At 42.1% G+C, this 22,901-nt stretch overlaps 2 protein-coding genes across 3 annotated transcripts in view; both read left to right on the forward strand.

The window, feature by feature from the left end:
* Positions 1-209: 209 nt before the first annotated feature.
* creb3l4 (cAMP responsive element binding protein 3-like 4) lies at positions 210-13,444 on the forward strand. The gene is made up of 10 exons (XM_077229984.1): positions 210-370; positions 1,430-1,513; positions 5,313-5,523; positions 6,101-6,225; positions 6,302-6,391; positions 6,482-6,588; positions 7,839-7,907; positions 8,017-8,101; positions 10,015-10,111; positions 10,575-13,444. Exons 1-10 carry the CDS (start codon positions 323-325, stop codon positions 10,850-10,852), a joined length of 1,194 nt encoding a protein of 397 aa, XP_077086099.1. The 5' UTR covers positions 210-322; the 3' UTR covers positions 10,853-13,444.
* A 1,639-nt stretch (positions 13,445-15,083) lies between these two features.
* Positions 15,084-22,901, forward strand: part of clk2b (CDC-like kinase 2b) — a 36,135-nt gene continuing 28,317 nt past the window's right edge. The window contains exons 1-3 of one of the 2 annotated variants that reach the window (XM_077229992.1): positions 15,084-15,221; positions 21,248-21,414; positions 22,233-22,461. In XM_077229992.1, coding sequence (XP_077086107.1) covers positions 21,248-21,414; positions 22,233-22,461 — 396 coding nt within the window. In that variant the 5' untranslated portion in view covers positions 15,084-15,221. The remainder of the gene's footprint in view (positions 15,222-21,247; positions 21,415-22,232; positions 22,462-22,901) is intronic. The other variant, XM_077229991.1, reaches the window with a different exon arrangement.

Genomic DNA, 22,901 nt, shown 5'->3' on the forward strand with positions numbered 1-22,901 from the left:
ATCCTGACTAACAGGGGTCACGTGACTGTAAGTGTCTCTGAAAAACAATAGCGACACTGAGACACTTTAAAATACTTTGAAGTAAGCAAATACTTCATATAATATACTTTAATACACTGATAAGTGAACAAATTTTTTTTTAAACTCACTTCATGCATAGGCGCTTGATTATGTGCTATTGGTCAGCGTCTCTCCAGAGCCCCGCCCACGCGCCGAACGCGGATGTGAATCACACTGAATCAACTGAACCAGAAGATCCGGATCCATACTGTGAAATATCCGCGTATGCTCGCATAATATACCGAACACGCGTGTGTTGAGGATGCGAGAACCCGATATAGGGTCCGAGGACGTCAAATACACCGAGCGAGTGAGTAAAACGTGCAGATAACACTAGAAACGCGGTTTGTTTACTGTGATTGATTGACAGCTCAACATACAGACACATCATCAGCTGTTGTTTATGCTGCTGTAATCTAATCTTCATATGTGCACTCCGCCTGTTTAATAGCACATGCTGATGTTCTATCTATTCCGTGTGCAAAGCTAGTTTAGTGAGTGTAGAGAACTAGAGAAATGGGTCTCTTATTATATGTGTGTGTAACACAGTAAGTCCAAACCAGGATGTCCACATCCTCCCACAGACAGACAGGTAAGATGACAGACAGGTAGAGCTCGTTGAGCCTCGCGTGTCACTCTACCTGAAACAGGTTATTTACTTTTACACTGTTAAAAATTTCTTTCTTTTTTACAGAAAACTGCTACTTGTTAAGACACTGCAGGTCAAACCATTGATTTTTTTCTTATGCACTGGTCAGTTTTGAGGTCTGTTTGGCTTCCGAAATACGTGTTTTGTGGAAAGAAATCATCCGAAGTGCACTTTGAAGTGTTTATTTTATTGCACTTGATATATTTGCGTCTGTAGATCTTTAAAGGCTGTGAGTTTAAGTCATAAATCTCCACTTCAACAGCTTTACACACACCACACTTTACAGTTTTATTCATATATATATACTCAAGGTTTGTTCATATATCATTCACATGATTTATAACATTTTGCCCCTAAAAACATGGTGAAAATATATTTATTTGCATCTGTTGACAGTATTTTCTGATTTATGCAGTGATATGAAATCCATAATCCCTTCAAAGCATTTAATATGTCAACAAAATCAATCAAGAATCTCAAACCTGGCTTTATCCAATGTTCTGGGAATTTATGCAAATGAGTGCATATTTAATTGGATAACTCCTTATTTGTATATTTAACACTTGTGCGGTCCTTATTTGTGAACCACACTCATGTTGCTTAGAATTATGAACCTGGCTTTATCCAATGTTCTAGGAATTTATGCAAATTAGTGCATATTTAATTAGATAATGCTTCATTTGCATATTTATTATTTTTCTTTTTGCCCGTCTGTATTAGGATGCTGAGGAGGCAGTGGAGAGCGGGCTGATCCTGGACGACGGAGTTCTGTACTCGGAGGACTGGAGCGTCGAGCCGCGCTGTGTGAGTCAATCACACACACACACACACACACACACACACACACACACACACACACACACACACTCTGCTCTGGCTGAAAGGGTTAAAAAGGCTAAAAAGGTGATGCGCACTTTCCTCTCAATAACAAAATGAACACACAGCAAAACTGAGAAAAGAGCCTTTCAGAAAGCATCTGATCATAGTGATGTGGATGTTTGCGGCAGCTCTGCTATTCAGACACATTATACAATAGATCGCTTTATAGCAGCAGTTTTACAGTAAAATTTTTTTTTTTTAAACAGTGTCAGTTACAATTACAGTCAGTCTTTACTATAAAGCAGCTCTCCAGTGTGTTAGTTTTTACTCAGGTCTGACCTCAAAGAAGGCGGAGCCTCAGAGCCACACCCACCTCTTACATCATCACCATGGACCAATGGGAGTTCAGAGGTTTCCAAAACTGTAGTTCTGAACTGTAGTTCGAAATGACGTCACACCAGTTTGTTTTTTCAATTTCACTTGAAGTATATCAGGCCATTTAAAGCATCAAAAATGACTATTATGGCTTTATTTACTTCATGATGTTCCAAACCTGTGTGCTGGTCAATGTTCAGTGGAAAACTTGTATTACAAGTTTTCTGAAATGTTATGTTGTCTGTTTCACCGACAAAAGAAAGTCACACAAGTTTGGAACAATATGAGGGGGAATAAATGATGACAGAATCTTTATTTTTGGATGAAGTCCAGATTGCAAAAGTGAATGTGACATGTGAAGTAGGGTAACCCATCCAAGATAATGCACACATGTTAGGAGCAGAGAGTAGGTCACACACACTCACTCACTTATACACACTCACTCACACTCTCACACACTCACTCACTCACACACTTACTCACACACACACACACACACACACACACACACACACACACACACACTCACTCACTCAATCACACACTCATGCACTCACTCACTCCCTTACTTACTCACTCTCACTCACTCACTCACTTACTCACTCACTCACTCTCACTCACTTACACTCACACACTCACTCACTCACACACTCGCTCACTCACACTCACAAACTCACTCACTTACTCACTCACACTCACTCACACTCACACTCACTCACTCACTCACTCACTCACTCTCTCACTCTCACTCACTCACTCTCTCACACTCACTCACTCACACTCACTCACTCACAACCACACTCACTCACTCTCACTCACTCACAACCACACTCACTCACTCTCACTCACTCACTCACACTCATTCACTCACTCACTCACTTAATCAGTCACTCTCACTCACACACACTCGTTCACACTCACTCTCTCGCTCGCTCACTCACTCACTCACTCACACTCACTCACACTCACTCATTTACTCACTCTCACTTACTCACTCTCACTCACTCACACTCTCACACACTCACTCACTCACACACTTACTCACACACACACACACACACACACTCACTCCCTTACTTACTCACTCTCACTCACTCACTCACACACTCGCTCACTCACACTCACTCACTCACTCACTCACTCACACTCACTCACTCACTCACTCACTCACATACACTCACTCACACTCACTCACTCACTCACTCTCACTCACACTCACTCACTCACACTCACAACCACACTCACTCACTCTCACTCACACTCACTCACTCACACTCACTCACTCACTCACTCACTCACTTACTTACTCACTCTCACTCACTCACAAACTCACTCACTCACACTCACTCACTCACTCACTCACACTCACTCACAACCACACTCACTCACTCTCACTCACTCACACTCACAACCACACTCACTCACTCTCACTCACACTCACTCACTCACTCACTTACTCACTCCTTCACTCAATCACTCACTTACTTACATTTACATTTACATTTATTAATTTAGCTGACGCTTTTATCCAAAGCGACTTACAATTGCTATATATGTCAGAGGTCGCACGCCTCTGGAGCAACTAGGGGTTAAGTGTCTTGCTCAGGGACACATTGGTGTCTCACAGTGGATTCGAACCCGGGTCTCTCACACCAAAGGCATGTGTCTTATCCACTGCGCATAAGTGACTTAATCAGTCACTCTCACTCACACACACTCGTTCACACTCACTCTCTCGCTCGCTCACTCACTCACACTCACTCACTCACACTCACTCACTCATTTACTCACTCTCACTCACTCACTCACACTCACAATCACACTCACTCACACTCACTCACACTCACTCACTCACACTCACTCACACTCTCTCTTACTCACTCACACTCACTCACTTACTCACTCACACTCACTCACTTACTCACTCACACTCACTCACTTACTCACTCACACTCACTCACACTCACAACCACACTCACTCTCACTCACTCTCACTCACTCACACTCACACTCACTCACACTCACACTCACACTCACTCACTCACACACACACACACACACACACACACACACACACACTCATTCACTCACACACTCACTCACTCACTCACACACTCACTCATTCACTCACTCACACACACACTCACTCACTCACACACTCATTCATTCACTCACACACTCATTCACTCACTCACACACTCACTCACACACTCATTCACTCACTCACTCACTCACTCACTTACTTAATCACTCACGCTCACACACTCACTCACTCGCTCACACACTCACTCACACTCACTCACTCACACTCACTCACGCTCACACACTCACTCACTCGCTCACACACACTAACTCACACTCACTCACTCACACTCACTCACTCACACTCACTCACTCACCCTCACAACCACACTCACTCACACTCACTCACTCACACTCACAACCACACTCACACTCACACTCACTCACTCACAACCACACTCACTCACACTCACTCACTCACCCTCACAACCACACTCACTCACACTCACTCACTCACACTCACTTACTCACTCACACTCTCACTTACTCACTCACACTCACTCACACTCTCACTCACACTCACTCAATCTCACTCACACTCACTCACACTCTCACTCACACTCACTCACACTCTCACTCACTCACACTCACTCACACTCACTCACTCACACTCACTCACTCACACTCACTCACTCACTCACTCACACTCACTCTCACTCACTCACACTCACACTCACACTCACTCTCACTCTCACTCACTCTCACTCTCACTCACTCACACTCTCACACACACACACACACTCACTCTCTCACTCACTCACACTCACACACACTCACTCACTCACACACTCACTCACACACTCACTCACTCACTCACACACTCACTAACTCACTCACACACTCCCTCACACACACACTCACTCACTCACTCACTCACTCACACACTCATTCACTCACTCACTCACTCACTCACTCACTTACTTAATCACTCACATTCACAGACTCACTCTCTCGCACACACACTCACTCTCACACACTCACACACTCACTCTCTCACTCACTCACACACTCACACACTCACTCACTCACACACTCCCTCACACACTCACTCACTCTCACTCACTCGCTCACTCACTCTCACTCACTCGCTCACTCACTCTCACTCGCTCACTTTGCTCACACACTCACTCACTCATTCTTACACACACACTCACTCTCTCTCACTCACTCACTCTCGCTCACACACTAACTCACTCACTCACACTCACTCACTCACACACACACTCACTCTCTCACACACACACACACACACACACACACACACAGACACACACGATCTGCAGTGTGAGCTGTTCTGATTCGCTCCTAAACCATCACTGTGTTCCAGAGTTTGAATGACAGTGAGTCTGAGGAGGTTCTGAACGCCATCAACCCAAACGAGATGTACACGTCAGCGCTGTCCGAGAGCGACAGTGGCCTGTCTGAGGACCAGTCCGACGAGCAGAACCACAGTGTGTATCAGGTGGTGTATGACATCAGCGGTGTGGGCGGAGCCAGCGCAGAGCAGCAGTCGCCCCATATGATCTCCATAGAGCTGGGTGAGCACATCCTGTTTCCGTCTGTGTCAAATGACCCGAGAGAGCGAAAGAGCCCGCCCACTTTTTCAGCGGCTTTGATTCTGGAAGTATTTCTCCTATAGAGGTTTAAAAAACGTCTTAGTTAGTTAGTTAGTTTAGAGTCCCATAAAGTGATTTGAGGAAATTGCAGGAAGTGTCTTTGACAGAAGGAAATCAATTTGAGTCTCTCTGCATGTAATCCGCATGTAATCGGCATGTAATCGGCATGTATCCCACATGTAATCGGCATGTAATCCGCATGTAATCGGCATGTATCCCACATGTAATCGGCATGTAATCCGCATGTAATCGGCATGTAATCGGCATGTAATCCGCATGTAATCGGCATGTAATCCGCATGTAATCGGCATGTAATCCGCATGTAATCGGCATGTAATCGGCATGTATCCCGCATTTAATCCGCATGTAATCGGCATGTAATCGGCATGTAATCAGCATTTATCCCGCATGTAATCCGCATGTATCCCGCATGTAATCCGCATGTAATCCGCATTGTAATCCGCATGTAATCATGTTCTCACGCGTCTGGTCTGTTCAGATGAGTGGAGCTCTCAGATGCTGCTGTCGGAGTCGTGTGTGGTCAACGAGCTGGTGTCGTCTGTGAAGGTGGAGAATATTTCCACTCATGACATGCAAAACAAACACAACCCCGACAGCTTTTTGGTAGGTTTGTTTTAAAGGAAGGGTTCAGCCAAACTGTGTGAGCTCATGTCGCTGACATTTAAACTCTCTTATTCAGGTTTATCCTGACCTTCAGCTCACAGACGAGGAGCAGAAGCTCCTGGATCAGGAGGGAATTTCTCTGCCCAATAATCTGCCCTTAACAAAGGTCAGAAACAGAGTGTGTGTGTGTGTGTGTGTGTGTGTGTCTGTCTGTGTTGAGATGAATACAGCGCTGATGGGACTGTCAATCTCACAGGCCGAGGAGAGAATCCTGAAGAAAGTGAGAAGGAAGATCCGGAACAAACTCTCGGCTCAGGACAGTCGCAAGAGGAAGAAGGAGTATATCGACGGTCTGGAGAGCAGGTGAGGTCACATGACCCCCAACACACGTGAGGTCACATGACCAACAACACACGTGAGGTCACATGACCCCCAACACACGTGAGGACACATGACCCCCAACACACGTGAGGTCACATGACCCCCAACACACGTGAGGACACATGACCCCCAACACACGTGAGGTCACATGACCCCCAACACACGTGAGGTCACATGACCCCCAACACACGTGAGGTCACATGACCCCCAACACACGTGAGGTCACATGACCCCCAACACACGTGAGGTCACATGACCCCCAACACACGTGAGGTCACATGACCCCCAACACACGTGAGGTCACATGACCCCCAACACACGTGAGGTCACATGACCCCCAACACACGTGAGGTCACATGACCCCCAACACACGTGAGGTCACATGACCCCCAACACACGTGAGGTCACATGACCCCCAACACACGTGAGGTCACATGACCCCCAACACACGTGAGGTCACATGACCCCCAACACACGTGAGGTCACATGACCCCCAACACACGTGAGGTCACATGACCCCCAACACACGTGAGGTCACATGACCCCCAACACACGTGAGGTCACATGACCCCCAACACACGTGAGGTCACATGACCCCCAACACACGTGAGGTCACATGACCCCCAACACACGTGAGGTCACATGACCCCCAACACACGTGAGGTCACACGACCCCTAACACGTTTCCTTTCCTAACACACGTCCTGGGATAATATCTTTATTCTTCATCCAAATATTTCATCTGTTTCTGAAACTATACTTTTCTTTTCGACTGACATAACGGAGCCGTTTATGTTTGCAGCCTGTCGTTTCCCATGTTCATCTGTGTTTAGTGTGTAATGTTGCTTTTTGATCATGAAAAAGCTCGCGTTATTCTCTATATCAGTGTCAGTGTTTCTGAATTCCCTGAAATCGTTGTAGTCTTGAGTTTCTTCCGAACGCGTCACAATATTCCTCATTTAAATAATTAATATGCAGAGTAAAGGGGTGGGGCCTCATTGAGTTAGTTAGTAATTTAAACTAAAGGGGCGGGATATTTCCCAAACACACTGGAAGCGCTTGATCAATCAAAACACACTGCTCCAGCCGACCAATCAGAACAGAGTGTGCTTTTCAGAAGGAGGGGCTTCATAGAGACAAGAATTAAACAGAGCGTACTGACAGACTGGGAAGAGAGGAGCCGCAACAATGGAGAATATGGGGAAAATAAAGTGTGTGTGTGTGTGTTTTAGGGTGGCAGCTTGTTCAGCTCAGAATAAAGAGCTGCAGAGAACCGTCAACCAGCTGGAGAAACACAACATGTGAGTGAGCTGAACACATAGTTATTGTACCCCTCATGTTTTGGTTTAATGCGACAACGTTCCACAATCCAGTCAGCTACATGTTCGATTGTTTGATTGTTTGTTTCAGGTCTCTTATGGCGCAGCTGCATAAACTGCAGGCGTTGATCAAGCAAACAGCCACGAAAGCAGCGCAGACAAGCACATGCATCCTGGTGCGTGAGTGTGTGTGCGTGCATGAGAGTGTGAGTGAGTGTGAGAGTGTGAGAGTGTGAGAGTGAGAGAGTGAGAGAGTGAGAGTGAGAGAGTGAGAGTGAGAGAGTGAGAGTGTGAGAGTGAGAGTGAGAGTGTGAGAGTGAATGTGAGAGTGTGAGTGTGAGAGTGAATGTGAGAGTGAATGTGAGAGTGAAAGTGAGTGAAAGTGAGTGAGAGTGTGTGAGTGAAAGTGAGTGAGAGTGTGAGAGTGAAAGTGAGTGAGAGTGTGTGAGTGAAAGTGAGTGAGAGTGTGAGAGTGTGAGAGTGTGAGTGTGAGAGTGTGTGAGTGAAAGTGAGTGAGAGTGTGAGAGTGTGAGAGTGTGAGAGTGTGAGAGTGTGAGTGTGAGAGTGTGAGAGTGTGAGAGTGTGAGAGTGAGAGAGTGAGAGAGAGAGTGAGAGTGAGAGTGTGAGAGTGAATGTGAGAGTGAATGTGAGAGTGAATGTGAGTGAAAGTGAGTGAAAGTGAGTGAGAGTGTGTGAGTGAAAGTGAGGGAGAGTGTGAGAGTGAAAGTGTGAGAGTGAAAGTGTGAGAGTGAAAGTGTGAGAGTGAGAGAGTGAGTGTGAGAGTGAATGTGAGAGTGTGAGAGTGAGAGTGTGAGTGAGAGTGTGTGAGTGAAAGTGAGTGAGTGAAAGTGAGGGAGAGTGTGAGAGTGTGAGAGTGAGAGTGAGAGTGTGTGAGTGAAAGTGAGTGAGAGTGTGTGAGTGAAAGTGAGGGAGAGTGTGAGAGTGTGAGAGTGTGAGAGTGTGAGAGTGTGAGAGTGAGAGTGTGTGAGTGAAAGTGAGTGAGAGTGTGTGAGTGAGACTGATGCTGCGTTCACACCGGACGCGAATAGCGCGTCAGGCGCGAGTGATTTCAATGTCAATTCTCTTTCAATTGAAATGAAATTTCAATTTCAATTCCTGCGGCGCGAATGAGGCATAGAGCGCGGCGTGGTAGACGCGAATACGCCTCATCCGCGCGTCAAGTTCGCGCGAATGGCGTGAATTGAGCGCCTGCCCCGTTACGCGCGTTACGGGCGAATGGTGCATTTTGTGCATTCACGCGTTTGACACGAATTCGCGTCTTCCGCCCGAGTTGAAAAATCTGAACTTTGGCGTCAATTCGCGCCGCGTTAACCAATCAGGAGCCTAGCTGCCTGCTGTCACTCAGGAGGTAAAGTGACGTAAACTCCCGCTCGGAATCTTTCATTCCAAAATCACTGACAGCTATGGAGGAAAAATTAATTCTTGCTGTAAGCAGTCACCCAGAATTGTACGATTCCACTTCATATTTGTACAGAGACGGGAAAAAAAAGGACCTCGGTTGAAAGAGGGTCAGTGAGGAGATTGGGGAACCTGGTAAGTTGTAAATACAAATTAATCTTTAATATTTGTCCTTGTCCACTTCTTTACGATAGAAATGCTACAGTCACTGTAATTTCTTGAACAAGAACATGTGGACATGAAAACATGTAAAAAGATGGCCGTCAATGGGTTTCGCCTCCGGAGTTTCATCGGATTTCGCCTCCGACGCGCATAAATTTCGCTTCAAACTTTTGTTTTTTACGCGCGTCAATTTCGCTCTTGACGCGCGAATGGATTCAAAGTGGTCAAGCATATAACTAGACGCGCTAGGCGCGAATTTGACGCGCTATTCGCGTCCGGTGTGAACGCAGCATGAGAGTGAGTGAGTGTGTGAGTGAGACTAAGAGAGTGTGTGAGAGTGAGTGTGTGTGTGAGAGAGTGAGTGTGTGAGAGTGTGAGTGTGAGAGAGTGAGTGTGTGAGTGTGAGTGTGTGAGTGTGTGAGAGTGAGTGAGTGTGTGTGTGAGAGAGTGAGTGTGTGAGTGAAAGACACGTCAGTCTTTCAGTTCACCAGTGTGTTCTTCCTCCCAGATTCTCTTCTTCTCTCTGGCTCTGCTGATCTTCCCGAGTTACAGTCCGTTCAGCAGGAGTTCCTCATCACTGGAGGAGAGTTACGCTCCGTCCGGAGGTGAGGAACAACTATATCACATATATATATATATGTATATATATATATATATATATATATATATATATATATATATATATATATATATATAAATAATATCTCCATAGGCTGATCACACATTAGGAGTGAAACCTACATTATGACAAAGGTTCCTGTATCCTGTATTAAGTTTAGTATAAAACTAGTTAATAAATTAAATGAAAGTTTAGAATTAAACTAGTTAAAATAAATTTAAAAATCGATTAAAAGTTTAGAATTAAAATAGATTATAAGTCTAAACTAGATTGAGAATAAAAGTGTAGAATGAGACTGTCTTTAATTATTGTGCAGTGAAGGCGAGTTTCCACGCAGATATTGTGATGATGATGATGCTGATGATGATCATCATGATTGACTCCTGTAATGTGGTGTGTGTGTGTGTGTGTGTGTGTGTGTGTGTGTGTGTGTGTGTGTGTGTGTGCAGTCCTGTCCAGAAACATCCTGAATGACGCAGGCTCTCTGGCGCTCCTGGAGGATCCGCTGGTTCCAGATCCCACAGAACTGAAGCTGTCAGACTCAGACTGGCCCTCAGATGTGCAGTCGCAGTCGCAGGCAGAAGAGCAGAGTAACGGCACGAACGCAGACACACTCCTGTCTCTATCGGCTCCTGCAGACGCAGACACACTCCTCTCTGTGTCTCTAACGGCTCCTGCAAACGCAGATGCAGTCGCAGCCACGCAGACGCATGCAGACGAGATGTGACCCTCTGTTAAATTCGGTTCTATGGAGCCAATTTTGTGCCATATTTAAAGGGGGGGTTGATTTATAATTTCACTTTTCTAACTTTAGCTAGTGTGTAATGTTGCTGTCTGATCATAAACAACATCTGCAAAATTATGACGCTCAAAGTTCAAAGCAAAGGGAGATATTTTCTTTTAGAGAAACGCTTTTTAAGGACTACAACAAACAGCCGGTAGGAACTACACGCCATTCCTAGGGCCCTATGAAATCCGTTTTATTTTTTCCCAAATTCCGTTTATTTCCGTTTAAATTTTTGGGAATTCAGTTTTTTTTTTTTTTTACCATTTACTGTTATTTACTGTAAATTACTTAGTTATATACTGCTTTTAATTTTAATGATTACAATGTACACAAATAAAACAGCAATGACCTTAAGTTTATTGAGGTAACAAACATCAGATTTAGCCTACTACTTTTCAGGACAAATACTGCATGATGCCAACACTGCACTCGAAGTACTTCAGGTAACAACAAAATATTAATGGTTACGAGCTTTAAATTGTCCAGTAAAATACATTATATTAGTTTATACATGTTTAAATAAGTCACACTCAGTCTCTCGGACACACTCGGTCTAACTCGCGCAGTGTCGTTCGCGGAGTTCGCTTCGCTTTAGTCAAATCCGGCGCGCTTCATAGACAGACGCAGTGTGCATGGAGGGGAGGGGCTGTGTGTGTGTGTGTGTGTGTGTGTACACATGTATGTGAGAGAGACGCGTGAGTGACAGACAGAGGGAGAGCAGGGAAAGGTAATGCAACCCAAAGAATACGATGCATGTTTTAAATAGCGTTAAAAAAAATGAATAGCGAAACGCAATATGTGGCGGCCGGTGTTGATTCTGTGGCGCACCGCCATGAATTAGTCTATGTGTGGGAAACAGTGCATAAAACTCACGTGGGAACTGCTCAGCTCAGTACTGAGGGCTAGTTTCTTAACTTTTACGCCGACGAAAGCAGAGCCGTGGAGAGCCGCTTCGACATGCTTTCGTTGTATTGAAGGCGAAGGGGCAGCTGAAATGACAGAAGGGTTGTGTCGCCCAGATTTGCTTCCCCCGGTCTGCATTTTCCTTAGACATACGTTCTTCTCCCACACAAAAACAGAATTTCATAAAATTCTGCGAAATTCTGCATTACCAGTAGATTCCGCGTTAATTTGCCAATTCCGTCCACGATTTCCGCGTCGCAGAAATCATTTGGCCCTACATTCATCCTGGTTTAGTGACATCACTAACCCTAAAATTTACATAAACCCCCACCCCTGGGAACGCGATTTATAGATTATCAAGATGGAATATGCTAATCGATGACTAGAAGATAACCACACATAAGCTACACACATTCCTCAACTAACCATTCAGAAATGTTGTCACTTCTTGAGTCTCTCCATCTTTCTGACTCGGGTTTGAACATAAAAGGCTAAAAGTTTTTGAAATTTTCATTGTGTGTGTGTGTGTGGTAGCTCTTGAAGCTCCGCCCCCTGTGCCGGGAGCAGCAGCTCATTTGCATTTAAAGGGAAAGACACAAAAACGGTGCGTTTTTGCTCAGCCTCCAAAAGTGACAATTTTAACATGTTAAATAAAAATATCTGTGGGATATTTTGAGCTAAAACTTCACACACACACCCTGGGGACATCAGAGATTTATTTTACATCTTGGGAAAAGGGCATTTTACCATCCCCTTTAAACAAACAAATCCAGCATTTTGTAAACAAGCTCGATCTGCTTTGCAAAAGAAAACTTGACTCACAAACAAACCAAAAGCAATGTGGAAATACAAAGGTCTATTTGAGTGAAAACGCAGAATAACAAATATGTGTTGTGTTTTACAAATATAAAGAATCATGAAACCCTCCTTTCAATTAAATTAAATGTTCTCATTAATTTATATAGAACGACAGAAATAGACTTGTTCAGTGTAGATGTAATCACTAATTTAGTCATTTCTCACGTGTCTGATGTAGACAAAATGTAAAAAGCAATGCAGTTTGTTTTGCGAGTCGAGTTTTCCTTTGCAAAGCATCGAGTTAGTTTGCAAAATGCTGGATTTGTTTGTTTAATTATGGCACAAAATTCACTCCATACGGTTCGGCATTATTTATTCTCACTAATCTGTGTGTTTGAACAGCCAGTGTCATCTTCATCATCATCATCATCATCATCATGTGCTTTAGTGTGTCACAACACAGAAATTACTACATAGTAATGTTTGATTTTGGGACATTTCTGTTTGTAAATTCAATTTGTTTAGTTTGTTTTGTTTGATTGTCACTTGTGCTGCTTTTTATAGAAACTTGTTTCCGCCACAGAATTATAAAATAAAAAAGGTAATTGCGACTTTTTATCTCGAAATTCTGACCTTTTTTTTGCAATTGCAAGTTTATATCTGACTTTGCATTTCTCGCTCCGAGTGAGATCTAGATATCAGACCTGAGTGAGTGTGAACGGATCTGATTTCAAACCGCTTCAGAATATCCATGTTTTACTGCTTCCGATGCAAGGATTGGGGCTCTTTTCTTATTTTATTGTCTTCTAAATAAAAGTTACATTCATAATATGTTTTATTGTTGTTGTTGTTGTTAATTTTAGCCATTAACCATTAAAGAAAGACAGAAATGAGTCCAGAAAACAGATATTAGAATTAAACTTTAAAATTAACAAAAAAATGTAAGATTTAACCCCTTTACTGTCATTATTTGAGTAGTTTGCACTATTCAAACTTAAATGGTTGTTTGAGAGTGAGAGTTTGGTCTTGTTTTAAAGAAAACACTTTAATAAAAAGTTATGTAAGTTTAAATTAGCAGTAAATCAAATATACTGTACTTAATATTTTTTCTTTTATATAAAATATATATTTTACAAAATATTTTTACTATAAAATGAAAGCCATATATCTAACCAAGTTGTGTTCCAAATTTAAAGTTGATGTCGCAAAAATTGCAGTTCCAATGAGATTTTGTTTAGGCGTAATACCAAAAATTGCCACCGGGTGACATACATCCCATTTAATTTAATTTTATGCATTCTGCCGTAACAAATTAGTAAATTTCTATTCAAATATCACTTCTGTCACAAAATATGGAGCCTTGAGACTCAGACCTTTCTGACAATATGTGTTTTGTCAAGATTAGAAAAGGTTTTGATAATAAATTATGAAACTGGATGACGCCCAAAAGGGGAGGAGCCTGATAAGAGAATTTAGACTACCGTTTCTATGGTAACGCAACATCCAATTTCAGTCAGAAATTCTGAGTTCGTAAGCTTTCAAATGATACCTAATTTATGATAACTACTAAAATATGTGATGTAATAAAAATAAAAAAATATATATAATTTATATAATATATATTATACTTTATATATTATAATATTATTTTATCATTTTTTATTGACAAATACTAGATTGTATATTTTATTTGACTTTAAACATCAAAAAACAAAGTTTCAATTATTAAAAGTGTTTGCGTTGACTTTTTGTGACAAATGTCAGAAACTCCTGTAATGATGTAGATCTATTACTGTTTCTACATATAGATAAATAGATAAATATATATTTAGGAGTCTCAGACCTTTCCAGCGATATATAGTTTGTCATGATTAAATTAGGATTTAATAGTAATATATTTGAAGTAAAGTTAAGCGTCCCGCTAGCAGGACGGTGACAGTTAAATTAAAGTAGTTAAAATAAAAAATAAAACTGAAAGTCAATAAATAAATAAAATTAATAAAAACTTTAGAATTATATAAGTTAAAATAAATTGAGTAGAAATTAAGTTTAGTATTAAACTAGTTCAAATAAATAAGTTTAGTATTAAATTATTAAATTGAATTAAATTAAATTAAAAGTTTAGAATTTAGTCCAAAAAACAGATGACACTTGATCCAGAAAGTTCTTCTCTAAAGGTCATCATGTTTTACAATATCTAACATATGATATCACATACAGTATCCATACAATATATTTCGATATATTTCGATATATTATATCGATTGTTCTTTTTTTATAGTCATTTGAATGTGTCAATTATTTGAAATATCTGGCACTTCAAAGGAATTATTTGCTATTCTTTAACTAGAAAAGCAAAGTTAATCAAGACAAGCCTTGAATGTTGGCCTGAGTATTCTTTACATTATACACACACACACACATGTGTAACAATACTTTTCCACATATTTGTCCCGTTTCTTGAACGCGCACTTTGATTTAGTGAAACTGCGTGTGCGCGCGCACTGAGCTCATCACCGGAAGTTGTGCGCGAGAATTCACGGAGCGGTAAAATAACGGCAGAACGGATTTTCTGTGGGATAAACGCACCGGCGTCGCTGCTAAAGCGGTAAATATTGTTATTATATTGATTGTGTGAACAGACTGAGGTCCTGAAGCTCGCAGTGGCGGGTTTATCTGTGTATGTTTGGCGCTGTTAGCTCGATGGGCTAACCGCTACTGAGGAGAACACAGAAATCAGCTAATTATATATACATATAGTACATACATTTATCAATAATAACACACACACACACACACACACACACACACACACACACACACACACACACACACACACACACACACACACACACACACACACACACACACACACACACACACACCTATACACAGTATGTATACTAACATATAACTCATGTATATAGTATGTATAGTATATATACTAAGAAAAAAAACTGGTTTAAACCTGTTAAGACTGACTGACTTCTGAGAAACACAAAAGAAGATATTCTTTAATTCTGTTAATTATCATAAGCGTTTTATTTCCCTGTTTAAGTTGTTAAAGTGACAACTGACAAATAATCACTTTGACTGGATTTAACGTTAAGCTGGGATAGTTGCAAAAACCAACAGTATATGTGAAGATTGTGCTTTAAGAACTAACATTAGCCTGGCTGTGTGTACATAATATATTAAGACACATTTATCACAAAGATCAGGGTCTGGTTTCGCATACAGGGTTTAGATTAAGACAAAATTAGACCTTAGTTCATTAGGACATTTAAGTATCTTTTATAAACGCCTTTAAAAAAACACATTCCTGGTGTGCATCTTGAGACAAAACAATGTCAAAAACAATAAAACAAAAGCAAGTTGCTTTCAGTTAAAACAGCTCGAACATGTAATTTAGTCTGAGACTAGACTCAAGCCTTGTCTGTGGAACCGGGGGCAGGAGTTGTGTGTTAGTTCATTAAGATGCATGATTATTAACATAAGAATGCCATTGAGTTATTGAGATTGTTGGAAATATTAGGGTTTGAACGTTTATTTATTTATCTTTTATTTATTTTGTTTTTCAATTCAGTTATTTAATGTGTGGAAATGTTCGTGTGACAATGTCCTGATTCATCAGGCTCAGACTGTGACAGAATGAGAGGAGCATGAAATTCTTTCCTTAAATTCATTGAAAGTCTTTGTGATGTTCTGGAGGAGACTGTACCGAGAGCCGGGCCTGTACCATGATGTAGTTGAACAAACTCCAGGTTACAGGATTAGTTTTGAGTTGACAAAACCAAACTAATCCAACCAGGCTTTTTTATTTATTTATTTATTTATTTATTTATTGACAATAAAAAAAAAAAGACAATTGTTACAACGCATAGGCCTACAATCCAATAAAGCACCAAGTGATACATAGAATATATCAAGAATAATAACAATTGGAAAAAAATTTACATAGTAAAATTGGTAGTATAGTTAACATTACCTTTCATTCTTTTAAATTAAAAGTTTAGAGTATATATCAGTTATTAGCGTAGCCTTCTTATTTTTTACCAGCTTAAGAGACTCAAAATATAAGTCAGTTTCAATTTGAAAATAATTTAAAACAACGTTTAGAATTGGACATTTTTTGCTTTTCCAACCAGGCTTTGATCCTGAGTGTAGGAGTGACATCAGTAGCGAACAGCCAATCACACGCTGAGAAAGAGTGACATCGGTAGCGAACAGCCAATCACACGCTGAGAAAGAGTGACATCGGTAGCGAACAGCCAATCACACGCTGAGAAAGAGTGACATTGGTAGCGAACAGCCAATCACACGCTGAGAAAGAGTGACATCGGTAGCGAACAGCCAATCACACGCTGAGAAAGAGTGACATTGGTAGCGAACAGCCAATCACACGCTGAGAAAGAGTGACATCGGTAGCGAACAGCCAATCACACGCTGAGAAAGAGTGACATCAGTAGCGAACAGCCAATCACACGCTGAGAAAGAGTGACATCGGTAGCGAACAGCCAATCACACGCTGAGAAAGAGTGACATCGGTAGCGAACAGCCAATCACACTCTGAGAAAGAGTGACATCGGTAGCGAACAGCCAATCACACGGTGAGAAAGAGTGACATCTGTAGCGAACAGCCAATCACACGCTGAGAAAGAGTGACATCGGTAGCGAACAGCCAATCACACGGTGAGAAAGAGTGACATCTGTAGCGAACAGCCAATCACACGCTGAGAAAGAGTGACATCAGTAGCGAACAGCCAATCACATGCTGAGAAAGAGCGACATCGGTAGCGAACAGCCAATCACACGCTGAGAAAGAGTGACATCTGTAGCGAACAGCCAATCACACGCTGAGAAAGAGTGACATCGGTAGCGAACAGCCAATCACACGGTGAGAAAGAGTGACATCGGTAGCGAACAGCCAATCACACGCTGAGAAAGAGTGACATCAGGAGCGAACAGCCAATCACACGCTGAGAAAGAGTGACATCAGTAGCGAACAGCCAATCACACGCTGAGAAGGAGTGACATCGGTAGCGAACAGCCAATCACACGCTGAGAAAGAGTGACATCGGTAGCGAACAGCCAATCACACGCTGAGAAAGAGTGACATCAGTAGCGAACAGCCAATCACACGCTGAGAAAGAGTGACATCGGTAGCGAACAGCCAATCACACGCTGAGAAAGAGTGACATCGGTAGCGAACAGCCAATCACACGCTGAGAAAGAGTGACATCGGTAGCGAACAGCCAATCACACGCTGAGAAAGAGTGACATCAGTAGCGAACAGCCAATCACACGCTGAGAAAGAGTGACATCAGTAGCGAACAGCCAATCACACGCTGAGCAAGATTGACATCAGGAGCAAACAGCCAATCACACGCTGAGAAAGAGTGACATCAGTAGCGAACAGCCAATCACACGCTGAGAAAGAGTGACATCAGGAGCGAACAGCCAATCACACGCTGAGAAAGAGTGAAACTGCGATTCATTCCTCGCGAGAGAAGCAGCGATTCACTTCTCTTCTGCAGAATATTACGAGATAAAAAAATATTAGGAATTTAAACAAATTTACACAGCAAGACCAAAAAGCTGTCTATGAAAGAGGACAAATAAAAGAAAAAGTCTTGCTATATCAGTGCAAGTAAAAGTTGTGAAGTTAGTTTATACAGTCGATAAAGGTATAGAGAGAATTGAACATTTAAGCCCACATGTACACTTTACAGTCCCTCCAGTTTTCTGCGATTCTGCGATCGCCGAATACAACGCAAAATCAACAAAATGTCGCAATTTTTTGCAATCCTGCATAATTCGTAATTAAACCTCAAAATAATCACAAAACTTAAAAAAAAGACTCCATAAAACATTAAATTATAATCACCCAATGTAAATATCTCTAGGTAATTAAAGTTTCAGTGCATTTTTACGTGGATACACAGATGTGCACGCGTGATGTCTGTGTGCGGTCTGTCGGAAGCAAAGGCGTCTCCTGCCCTCTCAGCGCCCAGGTCTTCATTGGGCAGTACGGCAAACGTATTCACGCGTTTAACATGATTGAATGACATAACAAAAAGTATGATATGCTCGATGGTACTAAAAATAATTATTAAAAGCGCAGTATACCGTGAAAGAGAACTAATTTCAGCCAGTCGAGTGACAGTCTGTCTCTGACTGCAAGTGTGTGTGTGTGTGTGTGTGTGTGTGGGTGTGTGTGTGTGTGTGTGTGTGGGTGTGTGTGTGTGGGTGTGTGGGTGTGGGTGTGGGTGTGTGTGTGTGTGTGTGTGTGTGTGTGTGTGTGTGTGTGGGTGTGTGTGTGTGTGTGTGTGTGTGGGTGTGTGTGTGTGTGTGTGTGTGTGTGTGTGTGTGTGTGTGTGTGTGGGTGTGTGGGTGTGGGTGTGGGTGTGGGTGTGGGTGTGTGTGTGTGTGTGTGTGTGGGTGTGTGTGTGTGTGTGTGTGTGTGTGGGTGTGTGTGTGTGTGTGTGGGTGTGTGTGTGTGTGTGTGTGTGTGGGTGTGTGTGTGTGTGTGTGGGTGTGTGTGTGTGTGTGTGTGTGTGTGTGTGGGTGTGTGTGTGTGTGTGTGTGTGTGTGTGTGTGTGTGTGTGTGTGTGTGTGTGTGTGTGACTGACTGCGTGTCACCGCCTGTCGGCCGAGTTAGAATATTGAATTCTCTTTATAGCGCTTGAACAAACACACATAGCTACAATTACTTCAAAATATTCATCTTGGCAAGTATTTACGTAAAACGATCAGTAGGAACTGAGTGGGACGTTTCTCATTACTGTAGTAGGTCTTAAAGTGACAGTAACCTAATTTACCTGCTGTTGTCAGTGCTGTTAATGTTAATCAAGCAACAGCAAAAGGCTACAGCACAATAAAAAAAAAAAGAATTTGATTAGACCAATAAACAAGCTTTATGCATTTTGTTTGTGATTTGTGTCATGTATGACTATTGTGCATCTGACATAATACTATTATGGTAAAAGTGAAAATCGCAATTTTTTTCACAAATTTCTGGAAATTAAAACCACAAAATCAGTCATTTTGATCGCAAAAATCACACCAAAAAATCGTGAAATCCTGGAGGGACTGATTTTATAGCTTTATCTATTGATTCTAAAGCGTAGTTATATTACCTTCATATATTTATTCATTTAAACTGTGCATAAAAATAATTGATAAACAAAAATTGTACGTGTGATCGATTAATAATTACATAAATAATATCTCAATCATACAAAATTATTATTCTAAATAAGCATTACTGAAATGGCTACTGGCATATAACATACTAGAAACATAATAATCACCGCAAATTATCCAATCGTAGGCTTGTTTTTAGCCGGGCAGTGTTTATGCATTTTGTTTCATTTATTTGTATTTATGCTGTTATAGTTCTGCTCATTTCTGACATGCAAGTTTCTATTGTGTTTTGCCTCATTTGTTGTATATTATTGATGCATATAAACAAGTTGGTCAAGAGAAAATCACATTTTCATTCTCAGATTAGACCAGTTTTTATGCGACACTTGTTGTTACCAGACTTTTGTGAGAACTTGTAAGACTAGTCTAGGCAGTTTGGCTACTGGCCCGTGACGATTAAAGATGATTTCTTAGTTTTCTTTTTCATGAACATCAGCGACAGTAACACACTTCTCCAGAACTGGAGTGTGTTTCCCGTATAACGCTGTAACTCGTGCTTCACTATCATAGTGCGATGCATCGCTGAAGAAATCAACTATAGTCACGACTGTTTCCTGAAACTGTTCTGTCGCAAACTGCTCGTTCAACCACGTTGCTTAATGATGTCACGCAGGTTATGGAGTAATAACTACTGTTAATGAATCTGTTTGAGATCGAATTAACGCTAGATGTTTTGCTATATATTACAGACATCTGAGGACTATTTCTCATTTTTCTCAGTTATTTTGCTTTATTTCCAGATTCAATCATAGTCTCGTTCTCACACACTCGAGCTCGTTCTCACACACTCGAGCTCGTTCTCACACACTCCAGCTCGTTCTCACACACTCGAGCTCGTTCTCACACACTCGAGCTCGTTCTCACACACTCGAGCTCGTTCTCACACACTCCAGCTCGTTCTCACACACTCCAGCTCGTTCTCACACACTCGAGCTCGTTCTCACACACTCGAGCTCGTTCTCACACACTAGAGCTCGTTCTCACACACTCGAGCTTGTTCTCACACACTCGAGCTCGTTCTCACACACTCGAGCTCGTTCTCACACACTCGAGCTCGTTCTCACACACTCGAGCTCGTTCTCACACACTCGAGCTCGTTCACACATGCGCACTCTTCAGAAACTACACTTTAAATCTCATGACAAACTCAAAGACGTAAATGACATTTGTATGTGTTCTTTTTATTATTATTTATTCATCAATTTACAATAAAGCACAACAATCAAACAAATTGAAATATTCTACATTAAGCATCAGAGTATACATATGAAAACATATACGTCAACAAATCACAGACTCGTTGAACTGCTGATAACGACAGAATAGAGTTGCTAACCCCAGAATCCTAGAGAGAAATACAAACTGAAGGCTCCAGTTTGTGTGTGTGTAATATAAGCACTAATGTGTGATCGTGTGTGTTGTGTGTAGATGCCTCACTCTCGGCGATACCCGTCGTCAGAGCGGAGTCGCAGTGGGAATCGTCATGTTCGTTACGAGCGGCACCGGCGGAGACGCCGCACACGCAGCCGCTCCTCGTCCTCCAGCGGCCAGCGCGACCGCAGACGGAACCGCGAGAGACGCCAGCGCTCCCGGAGGTACAGCCCTATACATGCCAGGAAATTAATTTCGATTCCTCTTATCGATTCCTTTGTGAGCGTTTCAATATGACTTTAAACCTCTGAAGCGAGAGACTCTGTTTCTGTGTTGGTGTGTATCAGTATACTGGATCCGTGCGGCTCTTAAAGTGACAGCACTAATATTCCTGCCGTCTCTATAATAACACTAATCACACAACAGAAGACTAAGAGAAAATGCACTCGTGCTTCACTGAATAACTTTTGTAATGTATATTTTATTTATAAACTGCAGTGTTATTTAACATTTGATTACAGTTTCTGAACCTGAAAATCTTAGAACACTGTTTAATACAATCGTATCTTTGTTCAGTTGTATCTTCTGTTGCGATTGCTAATTTTTATTCATTCTTTTTTAATGACTGTTTACTTTAATAATGCATGAAATTTACATTAGCTAGGCTAGTTGTTTTTCTATGGTATTTTAAACCACAGGCAAACGCTCCTTGTGTAAGTGTTCTTTATCCTGTTGATATTCAGCTGCAATTACATGTTTTGCAATAAGACTAAATGTGAATGATGTCTAAGTTTTTTTTTTTACCTTATTGGAATCGAAATTAGGAATCGATAAGAATCGGAATCGTTAAAATTCAAACGATACCCAACCCTAGTACCACTCAATGATTGATATTTCCAGAGATCTGGTCCACACACCTGTAGCGTGTGTGTGTGTGTGTGTGTGTGTGTGTGTGTGTGTGTGTGTGTGTGTGTGTGTGTGTGTGTGTGTGTGTGTGTGTGTGTGTGTGTGTGTGTGTGTGTGTGTGTGTGTGATCCTGCAGTTATGACGACCACAGACTGAGCAGCAGACGCTACTGTCGCGGCGAGCGCGAGGAGTTTGTCGAGAACGGCTTCTTCCGACACACACACTTCTCCCGTCGCTCTCACGACTTCCGTTCGGATCGGGATCCCGGAGCGGATCAGCGGAGCAGTCGACGCGTGCGCAGACACCGCAGAACCAGAACCCGCTCCAGAACACGCTCCTTCAGTCAGAGCCGGTCCTTATCCTCCGTGAGTGCTTCACACACACACAAACACGATTAACACACACTCTGAACATGACTCTGTTTACATGGTCCTATTTCTGTGGTGTTTACATGCGCTGATTTTATTCAGTCCCAAATAAATCCAGTCCACTTTAAGATTCGGAAAGTTCTGTTTCAATGAACTTTAAGTGTGCGTGCGTGAGAGTGTGCATGTGTGTGTGTGTGTGTGTGTGTCTGTCTGTGGGGTAGCTAATCCGTATGCATCACGATGAATTGCGACCCGTTTCACCTCTTTAGGGGTCGGGTGTGTGTGTGTTTGCGATGGGTAGGTTTAGGGTCGTGTGTGTCTGTGTGTGTGTGTGTCTGTGTGTGATGGGTAGGTTTAGGGGTCGGGTTAGTGTATGTGTGTGTGTGTGTGTGTGATGGGTTAGGGGACAGAATATACAGTTTGGACAGTATAAAATC

This window comes from Siphateles boraxobius, unplaced genomic scaffold (assembly GCF_051911475.1).
Source record: "Siphateles boraxobius isolate OS27281-9 unplaced genomic scaffold, OSU_SipBor_1 137, whole genome shotgun sequence".
Classification (NCBI taxonomy): domain Eukaryota; kingdom Metazoa; phylum Chordata; class Actinopteri; order Cypriniformes; family Leuciscidae; genus Siphateles; species Siphateles boraxobius.